The following is a 23705-nucleotide window of genomic DNA, read 5'->3' on the forward strand; positions in this document are numbered from 1 at the left end:
GACACCATTTTAGAGTTTTTTTTTTATATTTTGACGACTATGTGGAGATGCACCTTGGGAGACACCGCTGCAACAAGGGAAGTAGCCACGATGTTGTAATTTTATTATCAATTTTATTGTGTCTGGTGCATGTTCCATTTTAACGAGTTTTAACAGGTTCTTTCACTTTTATTATTCTGATGATGGAAGCTTGACTTCCGAAACGCGTCAATCTTAGTGTTTTACACTATAAACAATTGGTTGAGCCGTTATATTTTTTAACATATAATAGGAGATTGGCATTGTTACGCCGTCGGCTGTTGGTACTGGTGAAAAGGGGGGGGCATATTGAAGAGACCGACAGCAATAAAAAAGAGGGGACGTTATTTTGCAATTCTCGCCTGGGCAGGCAAGACACCTAGCAACGGTCCTGGACTGGCAACTGCGTGATCCTCCTTTTGTTAAACGCCAGTCGAGTGCAGAAACGATGTACGGAGGAACTTAGAGTTAATTTATGCAGGAGTTTGATGCATTAGGTGGGCGCGGATAAGTACGTGTAGGGGCCGGCGCGATAAGAGGGCGCGTGGCGCAGCTGGCCGGCACCTGTTGCCGGCTACATAAGGCCGCGGCGGGCGCGCGGCGCGCCAGTGCCGGCAGCCCACAGCCCGCGGCCGGACATGACGTGCTCCTCGTTTCTGCTGGGCCACTGGCCCTCGCTGCTGCTGGGGGTGGCCGCCGCCGCCCTCGCCGCCTCCACCGTCACGCTCGCCGTCAACCTGGCCGCCGCCAACGCCGAGGTCGACCGCCTCTCGCAGGCCGCCGCCGGTGGGGCGTCCTCTGCCACGACCACCACCACAACCACCACCACCATCACCACCACCACCACCATCGGTACCACCAGCTCCACATCAGCCTCCAGCGCCTCAGCCACCACCGCTTCAGAGAGTCAGCCAACAACTTCTCCGCAGCCAGACGTCACCACCGACGCACCAGTCAACGGCTGGGAAGGCACCTACAGGTAGGCTTACTCTCTTCTCCTTCACTTTTTATACGAACGGCTATTTTCAATCGATCTACTCCTCGTCTACTGTAGCTGTTAGAAGTAGTTTAACTTGTCGCGAAATTGAAGTAGACACTTCCTGTGAGTTGTATGGGCAGAGGTCATTGTTGGCAACCGGAATAAAATAATAGTAGCCGCGCGGCATTAGCCGAGCAGTCTGGGGCGCTGCAGTCATGGACTGTGCGTCTGGTCCCGGCGGAGGTTCGAATCTTCCCTCGGGCATGGGTGTGTGTGTTTGTCCTTAGGATAATTTAGGTTAAGTAGTGTGTAAGCTTAGGGACTGATGACCTTAGCAGTCAAGTCCCATAAGGTTTCACACACATTTGAACATTTTTTGAAAATAATAATAGGATCGCCGGGCGGGGTGGCCGAACGGTTCTAGGCGCTACAGTCTGGAACCGCGCGACCGCTACAGTCGCAGGTTCGAATCCTGCCTCGGGCATGGATGTGTGTGATGTCCTTAGGTTAGTTAGCTTTAAGTAGTTCTAAGTTCTAGGGGACTGATTACCTCAGAAGTTAAGTCCCATAGTGCTCAGAGCCATTTGTTCGTTCTTTCCGAGCGCTGTACGAGATTGGAATAATAGAGAATTCTGGAGGTGGTTCGATGAATGCTCTGGCAGGCACTTAAATGTGATTTGCAGAGTATCCATGTAGATGTAGATGTCTGTGTAGTACCCCTGTCATATTGTTCCTACACTGAGGTGACAAAAGTCGTGTCAAAATATCGTGTTGGGCTTCTTTTTGCCTGGCGTAGTGCAGGAGCTAGACGGGACATGCACTCAACAAGTCGTTGGAAGTCCCCTGCAGAAATATTGAGCCATGGCCCTCTGTAGCTGTCGACAGCCGCGAAAGCGTTGCCGGTACAGGCTTTTCTGCACGAACTCATCTCTCGATTATATCCAATAAATGTTCGATGGGATTCATGTCGGGCGATCTGGGTGGCCAAATCATTCTTTCGAATTGTCCATAATGTTCTCAAACCAATCGGAAACAGTTATGGTTCGATGACATGGCGCATTGTCATCCTCAAAAATTGCATTGTTGTTTGGGAACTTGAAGCCCATAAATGGCTGCAAATGGTCTTCAGGTAGCCAAACACGGCCATTTCCAGTCACTAATCGGTTCAGTTGGACCAGATGGACCAGAGGACCCAGTCCATTCAGTGTAAGCACAGCTCACAACATGCACAGTGCTTTGTTGACAACTTAGGTCCATAGATTCGTGGGGTTTATGCCACACTTGAATCCTGCCGTCAGCCGCTACCAAGTCAAACCGGGACTCACAGGGCAGTCATCTAGGGTCCAACCGATGTGGTCTCGATCCCAGGAGAAGCGCTTCAAGCGATGTCGTGCTGTTAGCAAAGTCGCTCGTGTCGGCATCCATAGCCCATTAACGCCGAATTTTGCAGCACTGCCCTAACAGATACGTTCGAAGTATGTCCCACATTTATTTCCGCGGTTATTTCACACATTGTTGCTTGTCTGTTAGAACTGACACCTCTTTACTCACACCACATGTTGGTTGCTATCGACAAGGTGGTGTCATAGGATCTCTACTGTTCCTTATCTATATAAACGACTTTGGATACAATCTGAGCAGCCGTTTTAGGTTATTTACCGATGATACTGTCGTTACCGTCTAGTAAAGTCACTAGAAGGTCAAAACCAATTGCAACTGGAATTGCAATTTATAAAAGATATCTATATGGTGCGAAAATTGTCAATTGACTCTAAATAATGGAAAGTGTGATGCCACCCACACGAGTGCTAAAAGGAATCCGTTAAACTTCGGTTACATTATAAATCAATCAAATCCGTCCGTCCTCTTTTGGAGTATTGCTGCGCGGTATGGGATCCTTACGATGTAGGGTTAACGGAGTACATCGATAAAGTTCAAAGAAGAGCAGCACCTGAGTATAAATCACAGCTCCACCAAAGCATTGCTCTTTTAGACCTTGTGTGCACGTTAGTTGTATTCTCGCGAAACAGGGGAGAGAGTGTCACTGACATGCTAGAAGATTTGAGGTGGGCGTCATTAAAATAAAAGCGGTTTTTTTTCGCAGCGGAATTTCCCCACGAAATTTCAATAACCAATTTTCTCCTCAGAAAGTGGAAATATTTTGTTGATACCGACCTTCATAAGGAGAAACTATCATCATAATAAAACCAGAGCTCGCACGGGAGGATGTTAGTGTTCGCCGGCCGGAGTGGCCGAGCGGTTAAAGGCGCTACAGTCTGGAACCGCACGATCGCTACGGTCGCAGGTTCGAATCCTGCCTCGGGCATGGATGTTTGTGATGTCCTTAGGTTAGTTAGGTTTAAGTAGTTCTAAGTTCTAGGGGACTTATGACCACAGCAGTTGAGTCCCATAGTGCTCAGAGCCATTTGAAACATTTTTTTGATGTTGGTGTTCGTCTTTCCCGCGCGCTGTTCGAGATTGAAATAATAGAGAATTATTGCGAAGGCAGTTCGATGAACTGTTTGCCAGGCACTTAAGTATCATTTGCTGAGTATCCATGTAGATGTAGATGTAAGCAAACGCTGCTTCTCTCGGTCGTTAAGTGATGCCCGTTGGCCACTAAACACTGTGGATCTCGGGAAATTGAAATCCCCATCATTTCCTAAATGGAATGTCCTATGCGTCTAGCTCCAACTACCATTCCGCGTTCAAAGTCTGTCAATTCCTGTCGTGCTGCCATAATAGCGTCGCAAAACTTTTCGCTGGAATCACCTGAGTACAAGTGACACCTAGACCAAAGCAGTGCCCTTTTGTACGTTGCGTACGCATTAAAGTCGCCATCTGCAGTTGTCCACATCGCTATTCCATCAGTATATACTGAGACATCCTAGTCATGACTAGTGTTTTCTCCTCTTGCATACCGGCCGTTGTGGCCGAGCGGTTCTAGGCGCTTGAGTCCGGAACCGCGCGCCTGCTACGGTCGCAGCTTCGAATCCTGTCTCGGGCATGCATGTGTGTCCACATCGCTATTCCATCAGTATATACTGAGACATCCTAGTCATGACTAGTGTTTTCTCCTCTTGCATACCGGCCGTTGTGGCCGAGCGGTTCTAGGCGCTTGAGTTCGGAACCGCGCGCCTGCTACGGTCGCAGCTTCGAATCCTGTCTCGGGCATGGATGTGTGTGATGTCCTTACGTTAGTTAGGTTTAAGTAGTTCTAATTCTAGGGGACTGATGACCTCAGATGTTAAGTCCCATAGTGCTCAGAGCCATTTGAACCATTTGAACCATCCTCCTGCATGCGTGGATGAACAGACATAAATGACGATTGAAAGCCGTCCGAAATTAATTCTCAATAAATACGTCGAATGCGAATATGCAGGTACCAGCTGTGTTACGTATAGAGGTTCTACCTAGTAATGCAGAATGAAAATTTGTGCAGGACCGGGAGCGGAACCCGGATTTCATGCTTATCGCAAGCGGTCCCCTTACTCCACTGGGTCCCAGCAATATAAAATAAATTAATCATAAACTTTTGCACAAAATTGACTTTTATAGCAATGAGTGCAGAAATCAATTGGCAAAAAGTAAACAATCACTAATTTTAACGAAGTGGTTTCACTTAGGAATATAATCTTCAAATTTTTCACAGAACTAACCTTTATTATCATAGTAAGCAACGAACACGAAAAGAATTTGGTAAAAAACAGTCAATTGGTTGAAAGTAGTGGTTTCATTTTGGAACCACTGGGAACATAGAATTTTCAGCCACCCATCATTTTATGATATATATTTGAAAGCAGTTTCGCAGTATTCCTAGATACAACCCCATATCTCGAAACTTACGTGAACTAATATGCCTAAAACAAATTAAAGTCTTGAATAAGAACCAAAACTGGGCCTGAAATGTAATAAATGTATATCTTCAAGTGCATAATGCTCCAGTGCTTTCATTTCCAAACCGCTCACAGCAGCAATAGCACAAATTCAAATTTACTTTACAGTAACTTTAAAGGTACTTACTTTCACTGTCAATGATCTCCTCAGTATGACCACTATAAAAAAAACTCGTGCCACAATCTCCTTCGGTCACGTAGCACAATCTCTGCAATGACTGTTGCTTTGAACGCTGTGACGCTTCAGTGCACTACATTCGTAGAAATACCTCAGTGTTCCACTAGATGTGTATGTCTTGCGAAAGGAGCTGGTACTCCAAAAACATCAATAAAGTGGTGGTTCCTGGCAGAAACCACTGGCACTCAAAGGGTTAACCACTATCCGTGTACGTACACCTCCCGTGGGCTGTGGTATAGGGATGTAGGCAATGTCACATTTGGAAGTTTGGGTCGGTCCCGGTGGTCTCAGATAGCCGAATGGTTAATGTGACTGTTCCCTATAAGCAGGAAATCCGCGTTCGAATCCCAGTTCAGCCTAAATATTCATACGTGACCAATATGTAGTACATGTGTACCTGATGCCTAGATATTCGCATTCAGGGAATTTATTCCGAATTAGTGTTTATTATGTTTACACGTCGGCACCAAAATTGGGTAAATCTTTGCGAAAGGCCGTCCATGTTGTAACCCGAAAGTATACGTGTAAGTTGATAACGCCTGTCCCAAACGGCCGTGGAAAGTTATGATGATGGAACAGCTGATGTAACGATGTTTTCGTTTCGATGTCGGGATAAATATTAAGTATTTAACGTAACTAAAATCTTTACTTACTAGGTCCTAAGAGTGTGACGAAACTGAATTTTCGGAGAAAAACTCTTCATTGCAGAGTCAAATACACGCAAACGCGTTATAAATACTTTAACAGTGAGTTTTCATTAGCTTCTTTTGTCGCACGTTTGTGTTTCTGTCATTGATATATGGGGCGATTGTAAAATGGCTCTGAGCACTATGGGACTTAACATCTATGGTCATCAGTCCCCTAGAACTTAGAACTACTTAAACCTAACTAACCTAAGGACAGCACACAACACACAGCCATCACGAGGCAGAGAAAATCCCTGACCCCGCCGGGAATCGAACCCGGGCGTGGGAAGCGAGAACGCTACCGCACGACCACGAGATGTGGGCGTGATTGTAAGTAAACTTCGGTACTTGAGCCAGTATAGAAGTATATCTGGCTTTCGAAACAAAATTATTAATAATATTCTAGAATAGACAATGTAAGAAGTGCTATATATATGAATAAAAGAAACTTTAATCGGCGGAAAAAGCTGAAACTGGAGGCAGGGCTTTCCAAACAACGCAGGTAATTCGTATCATTTAGTCACCACAACCAACATTCTTATTTTAAACGAAAGGTTATCAACATATCATCATAAGACCAGGAAATGTGCTATATACACTGATAAGCCAAAAAAAATTATGACCACCTGCTTAAGAGCTTGTTTGTCCGTAAATTTAGAAATTGTCGTAAGGTCTTAAGGGACCAAACTGCTGAGGTCATCGGTCCCTAAGCTAACGCACTACTTAATCTAACTTAAACTAACTTACACTAAGAAAAAAACACACAGCCATGCCTGAGCGAGGACTCGAACCTCCGACGGGGGGAGCCGAGCGGACCGTGACAAGACGCCTCAGACTGCTCTCGGGTACCCCGCGCGGCTGTTTGTCCGTCTTTGGAAGGAAATACGTCACTGATTCTGCGTATCAGGGATCCAACAGTTTGTTGGTAGGTTTGCGGAGGTATGTGGCATTGTACGGACAGGTCATGTAATTCGCATCGCGTAAATAACGGGCGGCTGGTTTGCGTACGTGGTGACGGCGCCCGATAGCTATCGAGATAGTTTCCATAGGATTTGCATTAGGCAAATCTGGTACCCAAGAGATCAACTTGAGTTCACTATAATGCTCTTCACACCACCGTAGCGTGGTTCTGGCTCCGAGATATGGACAATTATACTGCTGAAAGATGACATCAAGCGTGAACGGATGCAGGTGGATCGCAGCTGTCAGCGTGTCCCATGCAAGCGCAGGATTACGTCTCCCATAGCTTAATACTGCTCCTTCATCCTTGGCGTGTTGCACGTTTCGAGCCGCCGTTCACCTCTATGACGGTGTTTGTAGAGACGACCATTGACCTACTGTAACAAAAGTGTGATTCACCGAACAGCCGACACTTTCCCATTGATCGACGATCTAATCCCGATGGTCCCGTGCCCAAAGCAATCGTAACTGACGATGTCATTCGATCGGCAAGAGAACATGCAGGGGCGATGTGCTGCAGAGCTCAATGTACTGTACGGAAAGCGGTGTGGTCCGGACCACTTGTGCGTGCACCAGCACTGTGGTCTTCTATCCTGCTTTACATAACAGACAAGCCTCCGAACCCCCCATTCTGTGAGGAGTCGTGGACGTCAAACCATTTAGCGCCTACTGGTATTTTCACCGCCTTTCTATCTCTTTCCGTAGATGCTCATCACAGTAGCACGTGACCATTCGATCAAATTCGCCGTTTTGGAGATATTCGTTCACAGGCTCCGCATGAGAATAATCTGCTCTTCGTCAAACTCGCTTATCTCAATATACACTACTGGCCATAAAAATTGCTACACCAAGAAGAAATGCACATGATAAACGGGTATTCATGGGATAAATATATTATACTAGAACTGACATGTGATTACATTTTCATGCAATTTGGGTGCATAGATCCTGAGAAATAAGTACCCAGAACAACCACTTCTGGCCGTAATAACGGCCTTGATACGCCTGGGCATTGAGTCAAACAGAGCTTGGATGGCGTGTACAGGCACAGCTGCCCATGCAGTTTCAACACGATACCACAGTTTATCAAGAGTAGTGGCTGGCGCATTGTGACGAGCCAGGAGCTCGGCCACTATTGACCAGACGTTTTCAATTGGTGAGAGATCTGGAGAATGTGCTGGCCAGGGCAGCAGTCGAATATTTTCTGTATCCAGAAAGGCCCGTACAGCACCTGCCACATGCGGCCGTGCATTATCCTGCTGAAATGTAGGGTTTCGCAGGCATCAAATGAAGGGTAGAGCCGCGGGTCGCAACACATCTGAATTGTAACGTCCACTGTTCGAAGTGCCGTCAATGCGAACCAGAGGTGACCGAGACGTGTAACCAATGGCACCCCATACCATCACGTCGGGTGATACGCCAGTATGGCGATGACGAATACACGCTTCCAATGTGCGTTAACCCGATGTCGCGGATGCGACCATCGTGATGCTGTGAGCAGAACCTGGATTCATCCGAAAAAACGACGTTTTGCCATTCGTGCACCCAAGTTCGTCGTTGAGTACACCATCGCAGGCGCTCCTGTCTGTGATGCAGCGTCAAGGGTAACCGCAGCCATGGTCTCCGAGCTGATAGTCCATTCTGCTGCAAATGTCGTCGAACTGTTCGTGCAGATGTTTGTTGTCTTGCAAATGTCTGTCCCCATCTGTTGACTCAAGGATCGAGACATGGCTGCACGTTCAGTTACAGTCATGCGGATAAGATGCCTGTCATCTCGACTGCTAGTCATACGAGGCCGTTGGGATCCAGCACGGCGTTCCGTATTACCCTCCTGAATCAACCGATTCCATATTCTGCTAACAGTCATTGGATCTCGACCAACGCGAGCAGCAACGTCGCGGTACGATAAACCGCAATCGCGATAGGCTACAATCCGACCTTTATCAAAGGAAACGTGATGGTACGCATTTCTCCTCCTTACACGTGCTATCACAACAACGTTTCACCAGGCAAAGCCGGTCAACTGCTGTTTGTGTATGAGAAATCGGTTGGAAACTTTCCTCACGTCAGCACGCTGTAGGTGTCGCCACTGGCGCCAACCTTGTGTGAATGCTCTGAAAAGCTAATCATTTGCATATCACAGCATCTTCTTCCTGTCGGTTAAATTTCGCATCTGTAGCACGTCATCTTCGTGGTGTAGCATTTTTAATGGCCAGTAGTGTATCTTTCCATTTGCAGTCCTATCTTCGCTAGGGTGATCCCCCATCCGAGCCTGCTCCGGTTACATACTTTTGTTACCTCGTCACCTGTCCACAACGCCACTAGGTGGCATCCAATATCGCGGTGGCCAGTGGTCATAATGTTGTGCCTGGTCAGTGTATGTGAGGGCTGGAACTTCAATGAACGCAACTATTTACTACCAACTTATACAAAATACGTACTTCTTTTGCTGCCCTTCAAAATAGTCACCAGCTTTGTCTATAACCTATCGCCAGTGATGTGGGACCTGTAGTGTACGCTTAGCAGCGTCGATTGCGATAATAGAGTGGAGCGGTCTGTTGCCTGACGAATATCTGTAACAGTTCTGATGTTGCTCATTTTTGGAACCAGCTTAAAGAAAGGAGCGGTGACGCTTTCTGCAGGATCCGCGCATAATTTTGCAGCATAATGCTCTGGCGCATATGGTGAAAGTTGTGACTGATTTGTTCGACCGATGGGGCTGGGTAGTGCCGTACCACCCACGACACTCCCTGGACTTAAGTCCTTGTGACGTCAACGCGATTCCTGAAATTAAGAAAGAACTTCATGGCATTCGCATTAGAGCTGTTACCGTCGGGCAATGGACCGGCCCTATCTAACTATTAACACAATTACCACTGCTAAGGTTTTCGTACGACTTCCACAACACTGGCAACGAGCTATACGCAATGCTGATGATCACTTCGAAGGACAGTGTAACCTTGAAACATGTATCTGAATTGTAAATAAACGTGTGCGTCTCTTAACCCTAGAACACTAAAGGAGGAAAAATACCACACATTTTATTCAAAGGAAGTCATAACTTATAGGTTATGCATTAGTTAACAACAGTTATTAGATCTCCAGGGGTACGCTACATACCAAATTATAAAATGTCCTGTATTGTACCGTAGTGCTATCGTAAATTTTACGAGGGTTTAGAACTCTACGGTTAATGTTCCAACTCTCGTATGTATAACGGAAACGTCAATATGTGGCAAATGCAGAATTTGAAGGACAGGCCGTTCAAAAAATGCAATTATTTGATATGTTAGCAGAATGAAGACTAACCTAGATCACGTCTGTTAATTGGTCGTAGCATACTATTCTCCAGCTGCCTGCCTCCAACAATGATGTGGTAACGTGTCAATACCTACTCTATGCCGCGAACAAGAGCAAAACCTGAGCGGTCCTCATCAATGTTTAGTCCAACATTACATGCGTTGTAAGAACTGTCAGCTGTGCAATTTTGCACCAGAAGGGCGAATGTGAGGCAATGATGGACAATCCAGTATACCAGAATTTGAAATGACAATAGGAGTAGTGTTTATTAATGACTCCAGCAAAATTTATAGCGACATGAAACGTATTCGCAGTTGCGAACACGGACAACAGTCAGCTGTATGAGAGAATGACGACAATGAGAATTTGTGCCGCACCGGGACTCGAACTCGGATTCCCGCTTCTCGCGAGCGGTCGCCTTAACCGCTTTGGCTATCTGTACACGACACACGGCCAGAGCCAAACTTCCGAATGTCGTCCTAAGGAACACTGTGTCGTTCTTATTAACAACACAGGCACTGCAATATCAACTTTATAGGGGATGCTCTTGAAAAAGGTCGTATGGTATATTCTCCACACTGTTGAGAACATTGAAAAAAAATAGTAAAGGTGTCGTTCAACATTTATTTGCTCGAGAAGAAATATACAAACAACAAACATATCGAACAATAATTAGAAAGTAGTGAGGACGGGGCGTGAGTCGTGCTTGGGTAGCTCAGTTGGTAGAGCACTTGCCCGCAAAAGGCAAAGGTCCGGAGTTCGAGTCTCGGTCCGGAACACAGTTTTAATCTGCCAGGAAGTTTCATAGAAAGCAGCAAATTGCGCGTTTTTACTTCATCCGTTGCAGATTGTCTTCTTTCTAAGAGCCAAATAACATCGAAAACTATTTTTCTCAGTCAACAGATTTCAGTTTTTCAATGTTGGAACACTTTTTATTAACTATTTATTTTCTTATTTATGCACAGTGTAGACATTTTCCTTTGTTCAGGTATTGTTAAACCTAAATACCCTTTTGCTTTCAGATATTTGGTCTCAATTGTGCGACAACTCTTGTAGCAAAAATAGCAGATCTTCATGCTACCTTTGCAATCTGTCCCGAAAATAAGCCAAACGATAAGATAAAGATTAGGAAGACAGAAAAGCAAAATTTCCCTTGTTGTAACGTGCTTCAGCTTGCGAGAATATGTTAATATCCAACGTCAGCAGACTACACTACATAAAGATAATCTATTATGGTACATTTCGCATCTTGATTCGCCTGTATATCGTTACCGGCGTCTGTAGCTTCAAACATGCATGTGTGTCTGAAAGACATTTACATCGAACTATACCGACACTGTCAAATATAGACAATGCAGTGGCTGTTTTTCATGCCAAAGCAAGGCAAACTGACGAGTAAAACATTGTCTTTCCCTATGCGAGCACTATGGGACGTAGACACTGTGACATACGAAAGCTTGGGCCGTTCCGGGAGACATGCACTGATATCCGACGTTGTTAAGGTGACAGCTCACGATTAGCGGGAAATCCGGGTTCGAGTCCCGATCCAGCACACATTTTTCCTGTGTTTGTAGTAAACAATAAGGCTGACGTAATATTGCATTCGTAATTTGCGAATAAATTTCGTAAGCTCATGTCAGCTGAGCTTATGTCTGAGGATAGAGTCGTGGAACTGTACACGTGAAAGTGAAGGTGGGATATATTTAGGCTGTTATATTGAGGGATATATTATTTGGTACATAATTATTAACTAGAAAATGTAAATTGGAGACTCTTTCACCTTGATTAGAATTAAATTTACGGGCCATTGTGTCAACTAATCGATTCGTTTGAATATCCACTGCTACCGTAGAACTGGCACGCGAATAATTCTTAGGCGACCTTATGGTATTTATAATCAGATTCGTACTGAACTGCTGAGCCAGCTGTTGTGGCCGAGCGGTCCTAGGCGCTTCAGTCCGGAACCGCGCTGCTGCTACGGTCGCAGGTTCGAATCCTACCTCGGGCATGGATGTGTGTGATGTCCTTAGGTTAGTTACGTTTAAGTAGTTCTAAGTCTAGGGGACTGATGACCTCAGATGTTAAGTCCCATAGTGCTTGGAGCCATTTGAACTGTTGAACCAACTCATATAACTCGTATAACTCTCTGAAATAAAGGTATTTTGATTTGCAATTTATATCAGTGTGAATGAGGAGGACATAGCTCGACGTGTTCTATTTTTTGAAGACTGGTAAACTAAGTCATCCAACACCTTTTCTCGTAGGGTATTCTTGTCATCACTAATTTGTGACAGCCAATGACAGGCACTTCTCGGGCAGTTGGCACATGGTTTCTTTCTTTCCTGTGCGTGATCTGTTTGTAAGTTGTCTTCCTTCGATAGATACGATTGCCTTCAAATTAAATAAATTATAGAACTTCGGAAAAAGGCCATAAGCAGCAAGCATCAAGTGTAATTATGTAATAAAAAAGACACTTAAAATGGAATTCATTTTCTGAAACGTGTCACGCGCAATATAAACTAAACCAATAAAAATCAAGACTGGGAGCAGCAAATGCATTGATGTTAAAACGAAACCAGTATTTTTACGGTAACGGGCTATTAGCAACCGTTTTATAACGGACAAAAGAAAAACGGATCATTTAAGATGGCGCTAAAAGTCTCATCCTAAAACGTAAGTACTACGTACAGCACGCGCAAGTTCTCCTGCCTGTAAACGGGTATGTCGTTAAGGAAAACCCATACTGTAGGAATTAAGCCCGTGTGGCCATTACTCCGGCTCGTTAGCGTCAGTAATACGTTTCCAGCGGGCGGGAGCACTGGAAGTTGGAGGAAACTGGAGTAATGGCTTAACTGCGCCTCTTCATAGCTTCCACGACTTCCCCACGTTCCACTTTCTCCGTCATTCCCGTCTCTTCACTCACGTCCATGTCTGCCACTGCTCACAGCTCTGTCAGCCTGCATGTTATCTCTATTAGTCTTCTCTCCTCTTACAAATATAAACAGTGTTATATTCTGCTGTAGATATCATTGTTTTACTATTTCTGTCATTACTGTCTCTTAAGTGTTGCATCTAATATGAAATACACGACCTTTTGTAAAACGTCCGAAGATAATGGTAAAAGAGGAAAAATTTCTAGTTAAATGTGAGATAGATCCCTGTGGCTTGTTATTGTCACGATGAATAGATAAAGTATTGTACCTGCTTGGAAAGCATTTAAACGCCTGTTAACTATCCCCTGTTCATTTTTTTCTCCCTTACGCCTGAAGTTAAGAATCGCAATAGTTTTTGCATACAAAGCCGTGACAATGATTAGCATAAAAGCAGACATTAAGAACTGTTGCAGGTCCAAAAGAATCGATCTAATAGTTGCAATGCATAAACTATGTCCTACAGTTCTGAATTATAAATCAATGGTGTTATTCGAGATCCTTTCATAGGAAAAATAAATAAAATTTGCAAAATACATACAGAAATTGATGCGCTTTTCATGATAAACAAATACTTGGCAAATATAAATTTGGAAGGGAAATTCATTTTAAGATATACAGACATACAATTCAAAAATATTCGAGATGAAAATAAAAATTTGACTATTATTGGAAATTACACAAGAAGAACAAAACAGCTGAAAATATTAGAATAATCAAACAAAATGATCACTGCTATTATTTAGACAGTGACGTTACTTACAAATACGTAACTCATACAGATAGAAAAGTCCTGGAACCATAAATAGGTACTAAACAAACCAACACAGACGATTATGTAGTTCTATAAAACAACGGCTCTTTCATTAATATCGTATTGAAGAGAGACGTCATTTACAACCAAGCGATAAAAGAACAAGATCACTTTCAAGATGTGTGAGAAATCGTAAGAGCTAAACTAGTCTTTTATCACAAATTTCTTTATTTAATTCAATTGCCGCTTTCGATCATTAGTATCATAATCAGATTCATCCGTCTACTTAGACGCGGTAAAAGAAGAAAATAAAATTTACATCGTCACGAGATATAAACACACGACAGAACTGAAATGAACACTGATGGCCCATGATGTACGATGTGTGGTACATGAAGGGTATGCGCTGTCACTTTGCAATTTCTCGTCAGTGGTCAGCACTTTTTATAATGCATACTAATATCATAAATGTGAAAGTAACTCTGTCTGTTACGCTTTCACGATTAAACCACAGAACCGGTTTCGATGAAATTCGGTATGGAGGTAGCCTGAACGATGAGAAAGGACATACGCTACATTAAAATGAGTGTAGTGCGACGTATTCATTGTTTGAAGAATACAAGGCGAAATATGGAACAATAACTATCCTTTGAAAAATCTGTTTGCCTGCCGATGTGGCCGAGCGGTTCTAGGCGCTACAGTCTGGAACCGGGCGACCGCTATGGTCGCAGGTTCGAATCCTGCCTCGGGCATGGGTGTGTGTGATGTCCTTAGGTTAGTTAGGTTTAAGTAGTTCTAAGTTATAGGGGACTGATGACCTCAGAAGTTAAGTCCTATAGTGCTCAGAGCCATTTGAACCAAAAATCTGTTTACTCTTTGACCTACGAACTTTCATCATATTTTTGAAAATATGTTATTGTTTGACATGTTCTACATATTACGATTCAACGCAATGAATACAATTATACAATCCCCTACGTGTTTAATCCATATTTCCATGCTAATATCAGTCACAAATCTGTCAGATTTTACCCGCTGAGTGTCATACGTTGCTTATAACTTCTTTGTTTCGTTAAAATTTGTGTGATTATCTCGTTGGTCGTGAAAGAAAAAGCGGTTAGGGCTGCATTATCACGACCATGGGTTCCTGGGTTCAGTTCTCTGCCGGGTCTGCTATTTTTTTTTTTCCTGCTCGCGTCTGGATGTGTGCATTGTCCTCATCATCATTTTAGTATCATCGACGTGCAAATTACCGAAGTGCTGTCAAATAAAAAAGACTTGCATCAAGCTTCCTAAAATCTCAATCGGGGTCTCTCGACAAATAAAGTCATGTGCACATTTCATTTTATTTTACGGATACGCGACCGTAGCCGTGGGTAATAGGTAAAATACAATGCTTCTACAAACCTCAACGTGTTTAATTCATGCCAATCCAAACTTCCATACTAAGCTACAAATGCGAAAGCAACCTATCTGTTACGTTTTAACGATAAAACCGCTGAACCTGTAAGAATCAAATTTGGCGTGAGATAGCTTGAGCTGGATGAAGAAGACGGGCTACTTTCCAAAGTGTCGAGTAGAAGATATTTATTGATTTGACTATCTACTCTTTTACTTTTGTACTTTATTATATCCGTGAAAAATGTTCTTATTGGCTGATATATTCTATGTAATATGATTCAACACAATCAATACAACGCTTAACCAATTCCCAACGTATTTAATTTCTACATTCATACTAATACCAGTATTATTGATTGTGAATGTAGCTCACTCTGTTAAGTTCTCACGACTTTACCAATGAACAGATCCCGATGGTATTTGGTGCGCAGACAGCTCGAACCCTAAGGAAAACCTTATAAAGTTGTATATTTTTGAGTATTATTAACATTTTTAAAGACGTATACGTGAGAGACATGGAGACGACGCTGGTGCGATGGTCGGCGACTATTGGTGTCTGTAGATTATTTCGTAACAGTGCAAATCCAATGTTATTGTGCGCGTGGTTTATCATATTGAGTTCCCACACCACCTGGCATAGCTGAGGAATTTTGGTGGAGATACAACAATAAAATCGGACGGTAAGCCCAAGATCCATATTTAAAACTATTACTATAAGCCTCGGGAAACTAAGTCTGATTTAGCGTACAGTTCTAAGAGAACTCAAACTGCGAAAGTTTCTCGAATACAACAAACCTCAGAGCAATCTCCTACCCGCCGGGACTTTGATGTAGAACGTCAGGCAGGCTACAGAGACACTGGAACAGTCAAAAAAGCGCGACACATTTTAGACGCTGAACGAAACGCGTCTCTTACAGCTTACAAGATGTTTGAAGACTCGTAGCAACGGTGTCATTTAAAGGCTGTATGATAAACAGAGGGTCATAGCTTTACAAAGAGAACGTGGGAGGCTTTTAGTGAGACTGAATTTCATCATGATCTACTAACTGACTATGTTCATCATAAATTAATCATCATAGTGGAACGGATCAAAAATGTCGCTACCACAACACATTAAAATGAATGGGAGAAAGGGTTGGTGTGTGTTGCTCTGGTGGCAAAATCTCATATCCAGTACTAGATGAGCCAGAGAAACCCCTAAAAACTCTACTTCTGCACAGATGTAACGAATCTAGGTAATTTTAAATACAATTAGAAAATATAGTACATGCTTTCAGATTCAACGCACAGGAAATAATAGGAACACGTTCTTTATGTACCTACGTACCGGAACTGCATACATTTTTTTTTTATGTAAACGTCTCTTCATCACTATACACACAGACATTTCGTAAAATTACTAGCTTACTTACTCATCAACACTCATCATAACAAAACTACTGATATTCGAGCGAGGCAGCCGGTAAGAACTAGTGATCTACAAAACATATCCTAGCTTTGTAATGTTATGTGGGAAGTCCAGTATCATAAAGAGAGAGAGTTAATATTGTATCACTATGCAATGTAACTCTCTTCTTCTCAATACGTATTATTGCAATTTGCTCACACCATCAATCTCATAACAACGCATCTGAAACGGTATTCTGTTCAGTGATTCCAATTCTAAGGTTTAACAGATTGTTAGAACGTGATAAATATATCGGAAGTTTTCTCTTGCATTTGAACAGACTGTTGACGGAATAATACTTTCTAGTTATAAACAGTTCTACATGGCCATCTTACGAAGTCAGAATATCCCATCGAAAATTACTCTTTGTTAATCAGTTCACTCAGTAAATATTAAATTAATGTTGCGTTAAACTGTGCTACTACATAACTCTTCGACTATGTGACACTATAGACCATAGTATACACACATGCATGTATGTGTGTATACATGACTGACATGACTGTCCTCTTCTTTAAAATCTTACCATTTATTAACACACGTCTGTCGAGGTACTGAGGGACTAAATAACTGTAGTAGAAAATGAATTATCTTCATAGCGATACTAAATTCTACCTCCGACTCACGAATTGCGAACTAGTATTTATATCCCTTTCTGTGGATATAAATCGAGCACAGAGAGATTCCACGTTAACAACATTGAAAAATATGCTCCTTAACCTAATATAATACACAAATATATTACTAAATTTTAATGTTACAAATTTACTTGCTTCTACCTGTCTCCGCAATTTTTTTTAGATTTACTTCGTCTTTCGTTCCTTAAAGTTTTCAACAAGCGAGCAAACAGTCAGCGACTTACCATTTGCATTTCTTTTGACATTTTATTATAGTTAATTGCGCAGTAATATTTATTTCAATACTCTTGGTTATATTGGATACCTAGTATCTCATCCATGCTTATTTATTGTAATTGTAGTTCTTCTTGGGGCAACCTATTGAGCTCTTTTAGTTAATGTAATTATACTTACGAAAAACCCAATTATTCAGCAGTAGAATTCAAAACTTGAGCTGCAAAACTATCTTTCCTATTATTTTGAAACTATTCTCCCTATAAAGATAAATAATATTTATTTCGTATTTTCTTTAGTTACTCATACAATTATCTTTCTTTTCTTTTCGTTTTATGGTCTCCCCTCACTACTTGAATGGATATCCGAGAAATAAATCGTGGAAATATTCTGTAATATTTTAAGGGGTAAAATGACGAAGTCGGGAATCTTGGATTTTATTTTTATAAATAAAAAGGCCAGTAAAATCAGTCATTGAAATGTGCGAGTGTCCATGTGCACCCAAAAGATCAACTCCGAAGAACAACAGGAAAGTCGCCACGCCACTTTGACCCTACATTTAACACAAGTAAGCAAAAATCTCAGCCTCTTCAGGCTTCTGAGTAACTCTTTACGCTGTGAACTGTTCAACATTTCGGACAATCGCTACATTTTTGTTTTTTTTAGTTGCGTGGTTAATAGCACTGTTTGTGGCTCGTCTTAAGGGATCATTTGCTATGCCAAAGAGCATACTGGAATCAGGAATCAGGTGAAAATTTTTACACAGTTTTTGATCAGTTATGATGTACTATAAATCTGTAGCTCCGCCATCGTAAAGAATAGTGCAGGCCTACACTGTAATACACAAATAAGTCGTCAGTACGCTGGCACTGCAATTTCCATACAACCGTTTCCTACAATTAGATATTATTCTCTTCCACGACACAAAATACACAACAACTTATAAGCATAACAAAAAATTTCACAATATCATTTCTTTATTCTTACATTGGTCTGTAAATTAACTCCATAATGAATTGTGGCGGCAACTTTTCCCGTAACGTGTGCCTCTAGTTTTTGCACTTTACAAGGACTCCCGTTACTACACTAATTCACATTTAGCATTTATTTATTCCCATCTCAAAATCTGTCCTCTAGCTGTGGCGATCGAAGGTTCCTGTGAGAGGTAACGGCTTTCTTCCTGTAATGACAAGTGGAATCATTCAGTTGCAATTAATTTCTGTAAAACTCTCTTGGGTGTTGAAACGAAAATATCACTATATATGTTGGCCTACTCTTCACACTTTCAGTAAACTAAAGTAAAAAAGATAAACAAGTCCACAACATGAAGGCTGGTTTCAACACCGCGTTACTTTATTAGGCACGAGGCTATGAGAGATGGTCTGCCGATGCCTTCCTCCGAAATCTGGACTGACACCCAGCTATTAATAGGGGAACACACATTGTAACGTGGACTCGAAACCAGGGTGCAACGTGACCTTTTTCAAGTACTGGGTGCGTATAATTGCCAGAGATAAAAGAAGCTAAAAGTTATAGGACTGACTGAAGATTTTCGATTGGTATTCTGAAAAACATAGTCCTGTATATTTCAAATGAAATTTCGCCGCATCCAACAAAATAAAGGCACTGTTTGATTATTCAACCATTAAGAAAATTTTGGAAACAAAACCATCATAGAAGGTGCTGTTAATATAGTAAGAACTTTGCGAGTCCTGCTAAAAACAAAGCGTTATGCGTGGCGCATTTTAAACGGTTTACACTAGAAAGTACGCATTATAGCCGATGATTTTAGACATTAGACTGCCATATACGATTTTTTCCGGAGCAAGTATGATGGATGTCAGAAAAATAAGTTAGCTATGAGGAAGCTATAGGACGAGGGCGAGTCAAATGAAAACCTTAAATTTGTAATAACAAATCGAAATTTCGCGCCGTTATCCTGTAAGTAGGTAAGCGTGCAGAATGGCCTGTAGGTGGCAGCATAGTGCAGATGCACACATACCGTCGCAGTATCAGTATAAATATGGCCGCCCCACTTGCGACTTGCACCAGGGAAGAACAGCGTTCTGTTATCCTGTTTTTGCGTAGTGAAGGTGTGAAACCTATTGAAATTCATCGACAAATGAAGGTTCAGTACGGTAATGCATGTTTGTCACAGCAGCAAGTCTACGAATGAAGTAGGAAGTTCGCAAATGGTGTGACTTCAGTGGAAGATGCTCCTCGTCCAGGTCAGGCACAACGAGTTGTGACTCCACAGAACACTGCAGTAGTTGAAGCCATAGTGAAGGAGTGACACTGAATGACATTGCACTATGTTTACAGATTAGTCATGGGGTCAGCACACCACGTTGTGCATGATGTGCTCCAGTTTCACAAAGTCTCTGCAACATGGGTGCCACGGCAGCTGACTCCTGAAATGATAGAACGACGTGCCGATGCTTGTGAAGAACTTTTCGGCGCTTTGAACGAGAAGGTGATGCCTTCCTTGCAAGAATCGTTACTGGGGAAGAAACCTGGGTTCACTTCCACCAACCGGAAACGAAGAGAGCGAGCAAGGAATGGTGCCATTCCTCATCACCGAGTGATTTATATGTTTGGACCACTCAAAGACGCAATGGGAGGAAAGAAGTTCCGTTCTGATGAAGAGGTACGCCACGCGGTGCATGAGTGGTTGCTCGGACTACCAAAAGAATTTTTTTCTAAAGGAATTTATTCATTTTGCAAGCGCTGACGGACTTGCATTGAGCGTGGGGGAGATTATGTTGAAAAGTGATACAGCTTTGTACCACTTCTGCACAATAAATAATATTTTAAAAAATTTAAGGTTTTCATTTGACTCATCCTCGTATATCAATGTGTTTACCATTGATGGACATTCTACATTGATGAGCATTGTATAAGGTACTGCTAAACATGAATTCAGTTACATACTGGTGTGGAGCAGTTAAGAACTGCCAAGTACCATAGTTGGTTGAAACATGGGTCATACAGAGAAAGAGCTACTATAGTACAGTACATAAAGTAACTGAAATAAATACGCAATGAGACGAAAAGAAATGACGCTCTTATTCAAAGATAATAATTACACTCAAGTCACTGCGATTCATGATGGACTCCTGGATATTAAGACGTGCAAACTTGGTTCTTAGTAGGGTGTGTGACCACTAAGGACGACAAATCAAGTTCTGTAACGTCCTCGCATGTTGGCCACAAGGTTAAAAAGAGCTCTTGAGGTAGGGCGTTCCGTTCCTTCACCGGCGCTCTTGACAACTGCTGTATAGTCGTCGGTGCATACGGACGAGTTGCAATTCTTTTCCCCAACGCAATGCACATGGGTTTTATGGATTTGATGCAGTCGCGCATTCAGAATGGCTCTGAGCACTATAGGACTTAACATCTGAGATCATCAGTCCCCTAGAACTTAGAACTACTTAAACCTAAGTAACCTAAGGATATCACACACATCCATGCCCGAGACAGGATCGAACCTGCGACCGTAGCGGTCGCGCGGTTCCAGGCTGAAGCGCCTAGAACCGCTAGGCCACAGCGGCCGGCAGTCGCGCATTGTTATTCATAAGAATGAAGTCAGGGCCGAACACACACCTACAAAGAAGCACGTGGGGAAGGAGTACAGTGTCGCAATAACGTTGACCGATGACTGTGCCGCATTCAAAGATCTACATCTACATCTATACTCCGCGAGCCACCTTACGGTGTGTGGCGGGGGGTACTTATTGTACCACTATCTGATCCCCCATTCCTTGTTCCATTCACGAATTGTGCGTGGGAAGAACGACTGCTTGTAAGTCTCCGTATTTGCTCTAATTTCTCGGATCTTTTCGTTGTGATCATTACGCGAGATATATGTGGGCGGTAGTAATATGTTGCCCATCTCTTCCCGGAATGTGCTCTCTCGTAATTTCGATAATAAACCTCTCCGTATTGCGTAACGCCTTTCTTGAAGTGTCCGCCACTGGAGCTTGTTCAGCATCTCCGTAACGCTCTCGCGCTGACTAAATGTCCCCATGACGAATCGCGCTGCTTTTCGCTGGATCATGTCTATCTCTTCTATTAATCCAACCTGGTAAGGGTCCCATACTGATGAGCAATACTCAAGAATCGGACGAACAAGCGTTTTGTAAGCTACTTCTTTCGTCGATGAGTCACATTTTCTTAGAATTCTTCCTATGAATCTCAACCTGGCGCCTGCTTTTCCCACTATTTGTTTTATGTGATCATTCCACTTCAGATCGCTCCGGATAGTAACTCCTAAGTATTTTACGGTCGTTACCGCTTCCAATGATTTACCACCTATGGCATAATCGTACTGGAATGGATTTCTGCCCCTATGTATGCACATTATATTACATTTATCTACGTTTAGGGAAAGCTGCCAGCTGTCGCACCATGCATTAATCCTCTGCAGGTCCTCCTGGAGTACGTACGAGTCTTCTGATGTTGCTACTTTCTTGTAGACAACGGTGTCATCTGCAAATAGCCTCACGGAGCTACCGATGTTGTCAACTAAGTCATTTATGTATATTGTAAACAATAAAGGTCCTATCACGCTTCCCTGCGGTACTCCCGAAATTACCTCTACATCTGCAGATTTTGAACCGTTAAGAATGACATGTTGTGTTCTTTCTTCTAGGAAATCCTGAATCCAATCACAAACCTGGTCCGATATTCCGTAAGCTCGTATTTTTTTCACTAAACGTAAGTGCGGAACCGTATCAAATGCCTTCCTGAAGTCCAGGAATACGGCATCAATCTGCTCGCCAGTGTCTACGGCACTGTGAATTTCTTGGGCAAATAGGGCGAGCTGAGTTTCACATGATCTCTGTTTGCGGAATCCATGTTGGTTATGATGAAGGAGATTTGTATTGTCTAAGAACGTCATAATACGAGAACACAAAACATGTTCCATTATTCTACAACAGATTGACGTAAGATTGGGAGGTCAGTACGCCCATGCAAAATTATGCCATACCCGCACCATAACACCTCGACCACCAATATGTTGAGTCAGGCGTGTTCTCAGTCGCGAAACTTTTGAGAGGTAATTTCCCTACAACCAAAGACAACCTCTCAAAAAAACTTGCTTGTTGCGAAGGGATTAGAATTACTTTAGTTTGTTGCATCAATGTGTATTCCAGTCGAGAAGCCCAATATGTATGCTTGTAGCTGTTAGTCGGAGTTGCTCGATGTGTAATACTGTCTGCTCGCCTACCAGAGAAAGCTACGTGGGTAAAATGGTTCAAATGGCTCTGAGCGCTATGGGACTCAACTTCTCAGGTCATTAGTCCCCTAGAACTTACAACTAGTTAAACCTGACTAACCTAAGGACATCACACGCATCCATGCCCGAGGCAGGATTCGAACCTGCGACCGTAGCGGTCTCGCGGTTCCAGACTGCAGCGCCAAGAACCGCACGGCCACTTCAGCCGGCGCTACGTGGGTAGCGGCGCTGCTCTTATACAGACCTTCTACTTGTGATGATGCACGAGGAATCTGTTCTAATGTCATCTGTAGTAATGTTTTGACTCAAGGCATGTCGCCCAGCACATGGCAAAAAGAGTGAGTTACACTCCACCATATGTTGATAAAGTAGCTGATTTAACATAAATAGTTACAAGCAATACCTGCCACATGTACATTTTTACTGAGGTCATTTGTTTCAGTTGTAAGGTGGCTATAATTTCGCACCTTACAAGCACTCATCTACGTACTTTGCCATGATTTTCATCGTATATAGGAATGTTTAAAGAAGACTGGCATTGTCACGTACACCTTGTAAATAGTTGCTAATGCTTATTGCATGAAAGGTGGCGCAGTGTCTTTATTATCAAAACGGCGAAATGAATGATTGGCTATACTAGTAGAGGTTGGAACGCCAGCGGAAATGAAACGGCAGGCGTGACTCAAGCCCTGGATGGAAAAGCCCGCACAGGTGTGCTGGTCCTGCTTGACACAAAAAGTAGCCAAGACGGACAGGACAGTGGGGGCACCTGAGGGCTGAAGCACAATACAGCGGCGGCCGGTCATCATTTAATGGGGCCGGAAGGATAACCGGATAATACTTCGGAAACCCTGAAAATCTTGGACGCAGCAGAGAGGAACGAGCAAGCGTTACGTCGGAAATCGCAGGCTGAGTTATTTCCGAGGATTTTTACTCTTTGAAGCGTACCATTGTATGAGTATAGGTATTTCCTCGCTAACTTTCCGCGCTGGACGACAAAAGACTAAAAGATGGTTGGTCGGCGTTAGGAAGAATCTGTAGAGAGGGAGAAGATTTCGTGGTTTCG

General features: G+C 43.0%; 1 protein-coding gene across 1 annotated transcript in view; it reads left to right on the forward strand.

Annotated features, from left to right (window-relative positions):
- Window positions 1–656: 656 nt before the first annotated feature.
- LOC124593987 (glutamyl aminopeptidase-like) overlaps window positions 657–23705 on the forward strand; it is a 476419-nt gene continuing 453370 nt past the window's right edge. The window contains exon 1 of the mRNA XM_047132339.1: window positions 657–997. Within this exon, the coding sequence (XP_046988295.1) occupies window positions 657–997 (341 nt within the window). The remainder of the gene's footprint in view (window positions 998–23705) is intronic.

The sequence above is a fragment of the Schistocerca americana genome, chromosome 2, assembly GCF_021461395.2.
Source record: "Schistocerca americana isolate TAMUIC-IGC-003095 chromosome 2, iqSchAmer2.1, whole genome shotgun sequence".
NCBI classification, from domain to species: Eukaryota; Metazoa; Arthropoda; class Insecta; order Orthoptera; family Acrididae; genus Schistocerca; species Schistocerca americana.